Here is an 8973-nt window from a genome sequence, read left to right as displayed (position 1 = left end):
ATATTTATATATATATTTATATAATCATAATTATGAAAGTGGTCTAAAAAGGAAAAATGATCGAAAAAAATTTCTTTTTTATTGTTTTTTAAGGCTACTTTTATTTTTTTTTTAATAGCACCTAATATTTTCAACTTAACAATACACTTTGTACAAGTTAACATTCAATTGCGATTTGCTCCCCCCCATGAATATACTTTTAATATTCTTTATATTTATTGCTATTATTCCAAGTATAAAAAATATATATTGAAAACATTTGAAACAATCGAAAGATACTTAACATTTATATTCGTCTCATTTAATTTTATATCATTGGCCCACAAAAAAAAAAAACAAAAAAAATAAAACTAATAAGTAACAAAACCAAGGATTTCTCAATGACTCGAAAAAAAGTAATTAAAAGCTAGGAGAGTCGTTCGAGAGAGTTTGTTAGAAACTTCAAATGAAATAAAAAATAAAAAAGGTATCCTTAGTTCTCTTATTCTTTTTCTCTCTTTTTTTATTTTATTTCAGTTAGAAGTAAGGCAATTAAATGCTATTTCCGTAGACTTTAATTCGACCATATTCCTGAGAGACAGAAAAAAAAAGAGAGAGAGAGAGAGAGAGAGACTATACGTTTCCGATTGCAAATGAAAAATGATTACAAATGTTGGATAATATATGACGAGCCTACACCCAAATGTGTCACTTCCAAACTTTTCGGATAAAATGCATGAAACTTGCGAACGTAGTAGGGAAGGGAGGGCATTTACACCACGAGCTTCGATTTAAATCGTATTTATTAAAGCTCTAGAAAGAGCTTTAAACCTGGGTCAAGAGAAGAAGAAGAAGAAGAAGAAGAAGACGGTTTGCAATCTAAATATTTGTCTTTCCTTGCCCGTTCCAACAAGAAGTAAAATATATTTAAGTATGTGTTCACAACGTCTTCTACTTTTCTTTTCTTTTTTATTATTTGCTAACAGAGAAAGAGAGAAAGTAAAAGTAATGAAGATTTTTTATTCGACTTTTCGAAAGCTTTTAGGAAGTTAGAAACGTGTGGTGAAGGTTATTGATCGTCTACCGGTTCCTCGATAATAGGAACGAAAGAGATAGAACGAGAGAGAGAGGGGGTGGGTGGGGTGGGAAAGAGGTTTTCGGAGATGATGAATGCACTTTGAGATTTCATACAAGCATGAGACGGCAGGGTGCACAACTTCCGGCTCGTACTAAAGTATTCTTCCCCACGTATCATGTTAGGGTTCTCAAGAGTCAGACCACCCCCATTATATATAATACGAACCGACACTTTTACCCAAGTATGTTTCAACGTTACGATCCTATCATGACGATATGATTAACTTGGTAAAACGATAAAACGTGTTCTAGGATATACATTTATCTATTTTTCTATTTCTTTTTCTTTTTCTAATTCGATCTTTTCATCAAACAAATTCGAATTATCTTTATTGATTAAGTTCATTAGTATAAGTTCGTAAATCTAACGTATAAGTAACTTAAAAACTTGTTTAAAAAAAGAATAACAATTATTAAAAAAATTTCATTCACGCGTGTTGTAGTGTAATAGAAAAATTTGTAAAAACAATTATTAACTACAATATATTATATAATGACAGATTTTATATTTAATATATATTTTTTATTTTATTATTTGATTTTATTTTATTTTATTTTTAATAATAATATATATATACATATATACATATATTGATCGATCAACGGCCGTGGCGCGATGACAGCACGAGTTCCCGCTTCGATCATTTAAGTCAAGCAACGCTGGACACGATTAATACTTGGATGGGTGACCACTTTTGGGAACCACCGTGTACTGTTGACTTCAAAATTCCGTCTAGTTTTAAAAAAATACCTAGCTGGTTCCCAAAATTCAGACAAAAGGAGAGAAGGGTTCAAGGGTGAAGCTAGCAACCTACCTTCGGGTAAAAAATAATAAAAAAGCTCCTAGAAAAATTAGTAATAGAGCTTTGGATTGGAAGAATTATAACTATGACACGACAACAAAAAAGAGGAAAACACGCAAAGGAAAAACCTCAAAAAAGGTGGCATTAAAAGCTTTGGGACATCACAAGATCAACAAAAATTCCCCTAAAAAAGTGAGCTTTATTACTAAAATTATAATTTGTTAGGACGAAGTCCTAACAAAATAAGAAGGATATTATAATAAAATTAATATTGAAATAATATTAACCGTTAATAGAATAAAACACGAATGGGGAGGGTTCTCTAAAGCATTTGCGAAATTAAACAGACCGTTCGATATTAACCTCGTAAGCCAGCTGCATCTTGAGAATCGAACTCGATCAGAATTACGGAATTCGAGAAATCCACTTGGGTTCTCTGTCTCTCGTTTATATTCCTCGGTTGTGTAGGTGATTCCCCCTCCCTCACAATGAGGGATGAAAATCCACGTGCATGAGAGGGATAGACAGATAGATAATCAGAGTGAGAGAGAGAGAAATAAAGCAAGGCCACCAACAGTAGTGGGGTCGTAGGAATTAATAGGTGGAATAGCTCTCCATTGTTTGACCGGTCGACCTCTTCTCGTTACCTTCTTCCACCCCTTCCCTTAAACCCTTTCCTCCTATCTAAACCCTTCTACCACCACCCTTTTAGCCTTCTTCTCCATTTTGTGAATCGTGAAATGAAAAGAATCATCCGGAATTCAGCGTGCTGCTTCTTCTCCTTTTCTAATTGTTATAAGTCAGAAATCATACCGATCTTTATTTCAAACCGGCCCCTCCCTCCATTTTTCTTTCAAAAAATAAGAAAGAAGAAGAATTATTATTATTATTATTATTATTCTATCATTCGAACATTTTTTTTTTTTGTAGAAAAGATAGATAGATAATTTTCTTCAACTGTAACGACGAATAATAGTAATTGGAAAGATTTCATTTTATGAGAGAACACAAGAATTTTATCTCTTTGTTTTTCCACTCCACCCCCTCCCCTAATTTCATTCACGAAAAAATAATAATCGTTCGTAATAGGATGATCCTTCGAATCGACGTTTTCGTAGATTAAAACGAAGAGAATTTTATCCGTTCGAGAGGAAACATTTGAATCATTTTAATAATAAATATAACAAATGAACACGTTTATTGAATCGTTCGATTGTTAACAATTAAAATTAATCGAATCTCATACACACATTTTTATAAATTAAAATTAAAAAATGCCGATTGGTTTAAAATATTAACTAATGTTCTTTGATATATTGTATTATATATAGTTTTGAAAAAAAAAACGAAATTATTATTCGAACAATCAAATATACATATATACTTGTCATTTTAAATGACGTATACATACACACATACACACTTTCACTCTCTCTCTCTCCATCTTTCTCTTTATGAAACGAAGGGAATGAGAAAACCTACGAAGAATGATGAACAGTGTTTGTCTAGGGTGTGACCATTCGACAATTAGGGAGTGCCCAAGTAAACACTCGTTGTCAGTGTCAGCCTTCGACATAGTACATCGTCTTCTTAAAACCAAGAGGGCTAATCGTGTCCTCACACATACATACATACATACATATACATATATCCAATTGAACAACCCCTACAACTTTGAGGTACTCGTAATCTTCCTTCCCTCTTTTTTCTTCCTCTTACAAATGCTCTCTTACTTGTTACATGTTTTACCCTTTTATTTTTTCCACCCTTAGATCCTTTTTCTTAATCTCAAGCCCGTAATTCATTTCTTTCATTTTTCATTTTATTATTCTTCCTTTTCTCGTTCTTTAAATATTAAAAATAAAAAAAAAAAACATCTCTTCGAACGTATCCTAATTGACAAAGTTTCTTTTATTGTATTCCTTCTTCTTCTCACACAGAGTAATTTTTTCTCGATAAATTCTCGCGTTAAATCTATAAAATATAATTGAATATATTCGTTATCGACGAGTCTGAAATATAATTGCTAAAGAAACAAAAAGAAAACACGAGAAAAAATTGGCTTAATATTTTCATTTTTTTTTTTAGAATTTCGTGAAAAGAATATAGAAATCCTACCCACCCCCCATCCTCCGCCTTATCCCACCCCACCCCGATAATTATTTGGCTCTATAAATATCGAACTTGAAATCCTTTGAAAATCACGAGAAGCTTTTCTTAACAATGCTCTTTTATAAATCGAGAACGTTTGCAACAAGAACCTCTTTGAAATATTTCCATGTTATCACGAAAAGTACGGGGGGTTGTTTCAGTAGCTTTTTTTCTTCTTCTCTACTTCCATTATTTCTAAAAGAGAGAAAGAGAATGATGAGAGAGAGAGAGAGAGAGAGAGGATAATTCTTCAAGAAATGTTCTTTACACACGAAACTTCAATCATCGATAACAAATAATAATCGTGAGTTAAAAATTATTACATAAATATTAATAATAATTAGAGCTTTCCATTTCTTTTAACCATTCTCGCAGGGAAAATAATTGTAAGAATTTAAATAGTCTAATATCAACTTTTTGCCCATTTAAACACCCGTCCAACTACCCCCTTAACCACCCCAAGCCTTTTCTGTTCCCATTGTACATAACTGCAATTTTATCCTGGTCGCGTATTTTACGTGTAATATAAATATTTTTTCTTTTATTTCTTTCTCTCTTTCTCTCACACACACATATATATATTCTCTTTTTTTTTATTGCACCGGTATGTACGCTATCTTCCTTATTTTTCATTACACACATCCACAATTATTCATAACTCGTATTTATTTTTTCTTCTTCTTTTTCACTATTTTCTGTCGTCTACATTTGTCATTCTTTTTTTTATTTTTTTGGTCACGAAAATTATTCGTCTAATTTTTTATCTTATATCTTCGTTTCGATTAGAATAAATCAATTTTTAAAACCGTGTACCCCCACTACGTTGTTACATGTATGAAATGAAAAAAAGAAAAAATAAAATTCGAACGATTACATTCCATGACATAATTCGAGATGATGATATTAATAATAATAATTAAAAAAAAAAGAATTCCTATCTATCGTATAAAATTGTATAAACCAATGGAATTGCGAGTTCCATGTTCGATTGACATTTACGATGTACTAAAAGATGAAAGCATATCCCAAGGAAATTCGAAAACTTCTAAGACCTTAAATAGATTTTACGGTGTTACTTCTTCGAATATATATATATATATGTTTCGTAATGTAAAGTTTCGAATATTAAAAAATACGAATGATACAAATCGACCTTTTTTTTTAAAAGATAAATAATAAAAAAAGGGAATGAAACCTGAGAGAAAGTAAAAAAAAAAAAAAAAAAAGAAAAAAGTGTCGGCAGAATTGACGAGTGAACTTTTCGGATGTTAAGAAAAATATCTGGAAAAAGAAAAAAAAAATAGAAGAGGGAGAGAAATCTTTCTCGAGACGACGAAAAGTTTAGAAAATACTTTCTTTCCTCTTCTTCATTTTTAGGATTATCTTCATCTAACACAGCCCTTCTAGATCGTTTCCTTTCTTAGTGAAGAAGAGTCACCTCATCTGACACTTTACGATGTAATAAAAGTAAAAGCTTTGTCAGCTATCATGTATACAGACACCTCTATAGATACACTGATACATACACACATACATATATATAAATATATAGATACATCATCTAATATATATCAGAAAAAGCTTTGGAAATCTTTTGCCCCGCTTGTAAACACAAATTGCTTTTTTCTTTTTTTTTATTTATTCTTATTTATTTTTTGTCGTTCAATTTTTTTCCAACGGGTGTATAATATTGTGAAAAAAATAAATTCGTAAAAATGTTGACACGTGTATACACTACTTCCTCCTAAACAGTTGACAATAGTTTTTTTTTTAAGCTAAGACTTTAAAAATCAGAGACAACACCATGATGCATCGAGTTGCTGCACTTTATTTTAATGTCAAAGTAGAAAAACAAAAGAAAAAACAAATTTTAATTCTCGTAATAATATATTAAATGAAGTTTTTATTGTAACAAATAAAATATATTATTAGTAGTTTGATTCGATCACATCATTTATCAACTTTCAAATGAAATCATTAACTTGTCATGTTTGTTTAATCGAATTTGTTTTTTAAATGATCGATCACTTTAATTAATAAAGTATTCGATTCGATTAATATTATGAAAATTATACGATAATTTAAATCGTCTATTATACCATTCGAAAATACAAAGAAACATTAAACCATTCAATATATTATAAGAAATAAATTCGTATTAATATTAAATGCATAAAATTCTTAAGAAATAATCAATCTGTTATCATACACGACGAATTAATGAAATTCCCATGACGAATGTAGAACGTAGACTAATTAAATTGCAATACAAAAAAAAAAAACAAATATATATGACAGTACTTTCCTATTACTAACGATAAATTATAAATACTCACATGGATTTTCCTATCATAATATCATTTCATTTAAACGTTCTTGATAAGTATCTATATATACATAAATATAACAAATATATATATATATATATATATATATGTGTGTGTATATATTCTATACATGAATAGTAGCGTGAAACAACTGACGTATAAATACAGAATAATTAATTAATTTCGTAGGAACGTGTCGTGGTAATTAATATCATGCTGACAACATTTCCAATGTCGTGTATCCACCTTCTACACATATACAAGATTCAGATATATACATACATACACACTGACAGATAGCTATGATTATACTTTACATTGATACGAAAAAACATTTTCTTTTATGTTCGATTTATTGATATATCGATTAATCGATACGATTTTCCATGTGTTTTGTCATTTGTTCGATAATTTTTAGAAAAATTATAATAGAAAAAGAAAACAAAAAAATAGAAAAAGAGAGAGAGAGAGAGAGAGAGAGAAGGAAAATAGTGATTTTAAAAAGAGATGATAAAATGAATGAACCCCATAGATCTCGATTTATTCACGAGTTTTCTCGTGAAATTGAATCGACATCGTAACATCGTTATACTAAACTAACGATTACCTATTTCGTTACATCGAACAAGCCTCGAAAGCTGTTTGTACGTTCGTTGCTTGCATTTAAACGAATCAAAAGCTTCCTCGACCTCTTCCTCTTCTTCATCCCCATCCCCATCCCCATCCCAATCCTTCTCTTTCTTTGACCCTTTATTTTATTCCCAGTTTAACCTGCGCGAGTAATTCCGGTTGTTGGTTGAAATATTAGAAGAAACGTAAAGTTTCTTTTTTTTTTGGTTTTTTTTTTTTTATATTTAACAACAGACGAGAAAAGTTCTATCGGAAAATTTGTTGGGGATTGAAAAAAGGATCGTTCAAATCTGAGATATGAAATATCGGATTGTGAAACATCTCGTTAATACTTAATTGAATATGGTTTTTTTTTTTTTTTTTTTTCAATTTTTATTCGAATTTTTTTTCCATAAGTAATTTGAAAATTTTTCATTAACACAATAATGCAAGTTAGTTGCAATAAGAAAGAAAATATTTAAAATAAATTATTATTCGAATAAATCATTCATATTAGAGTTGTAGAAAGAAATAAAAATGTTATGCATTTATTCATTTTTTTTTATCTTCGAAAGGGAATAATTAATCGATGGGTTTCTCTCTCTCTCTCTCTCTCTCTTTTTTAGGAGGATTTTTTTTTGGTTGTCGTATGCTTCAAACGTAATTTCAATGTTTCTAGTGAATTATTTATATCGTCTACTTAAAAAATAACTATAATATATTCGTCTTTGAGTTAGAGAGTTAAAAGTATTGAATTAATTTTAAGTAGAAACTGTTAACTGGTTTTAACACGAGCGCTAACTTTTCTCCCTTTAACACCCCGTTAACTACTCCTAACAAACTTATTCGAATGTTTTATCAAATATGTGCATTTAATTATAATATACGTTATAACCAAAAAGTAGTCATTCCTAATTAACGAACGAAGAATATACGAGAATATTTTTAACACTTTTTTTCTTTTTTTTTTTTTGCATCAATTGTTCATTTATTTTTCATGTTAAAATTCAGAAGTCAAATGACAATCTTATTTTTTTAACGTCATCTAGTAGTAGTATATTTATTAATTTTTATTTATAAAATAAAATCAAGATAATATAACATTTGTATATCGATTTTTTATTATTCAATTTTGTTCATAATTCAACTCTAGTACACATAATAATAATAATATTTTATAGAAAATAAAAATGGAAATTATAAAATACAAATGAAGATTATAAAATGTTAGAAGAAAAAAAACAAAAAGAAATAAAACATTTTGACGAAATTGTTGTTGTTGGTGTTGTTGAATTCGATATAAAAATATAGAAACAAAAGTAGACGAAAAAAAATATGGAAAAAAATATAAATTGAGAAACGAACCTTAACTTTCTTATCAGCGTCAGGTCTCTCGAGTAGACTTGTAGTCTGTTCTAGGGGTGACAAAGGGGGTGCCTCAGGATCGAAGTTGACGTGTTGTTGGCCTGCACTCCTGAGGAAGCCAACTCCAGTGGCAGATAATTGAGTCCTTGACGTGTTAGTCGCCATTCTTAGTGGGAATATTGTACAAGTGTTAGGGTTCCCATCAGTACCTTCTTCATCGAATTCGTTTTCACCAGGGGTCCTTCCGCCCCTGGCGATATGCTCCTCATCTTCGCACGCGCTTTCTACAACAATAAACAAAAAGAAAAAACCAGAACAAAATCTATAAATTAAAGATAAACCAATACATCTGTCAAAATAATTTATTTCATATTTTTTCTAAATATCTTATAATAGGAAATAGGATTGCATTTGTCATTTTTTCTCTTAAGAAATATTTTAATAAATGATTTTATATTTATTTATAACTTTAATATATCATATTTTGTTTAACAAATTAATTAAAAATCTTTGTCTTTTGATCAGTAAAATAATCTTGCAATTGATCGATGCAATATTAATAAATAAATAAAATTAATAATGCTATGCATTTGTAACGATTA

At 29.6% G+C, this 8973-nt stretch overlaps 1 protein-coding gene across 5 annotated transcripts in view; it reads right to left on the bottom strand.

Annotated features, from left to right (window-relative positions):
* The window catches only part of LOC106791574 (transient receptor potential-gamma protein), an 88422-nt gene that overhangs the window by 19589 nt on the left and 59860 nt on the right, over positions 1–8973 (bottom strand). For all 5 annotated transcript variants that reach the window (XM_014757276.1, XM_014757277.1, XM_014757279.1 and 2 more), the window contains one exon: positions 8372–8655. In XM_014757276.1, coding sequence (XP_014612762.1) covers positions 8372–8655 — 284 coding nt within the window. The remainder of the gene's footprint in view (positions 1–8371; positions 8656–8973) is intronic.

The sequence above is a fragment of the Polistes canadensis genome, unplaced genomic scaffold, assembly GCF_001313835.1.
Source record: "Polistes canadensis isolate GaletaPanama2010 unplaced genomic scaffold, ASM131383v1 scaffold_320, whole genome shotgun sequence".
Classification (NCBI taxonomy): Eukaryota; Metazoa; Arthropoda; class Insecta; order Hymenoptera; family Vespidae; genus Polistes; species Polistes canadensis.
The sequence above is the reverse complement of the archived record's forward strand: the minus strand, read 5'-3'. Positions and strand labels throughout refer to the sequence as shown.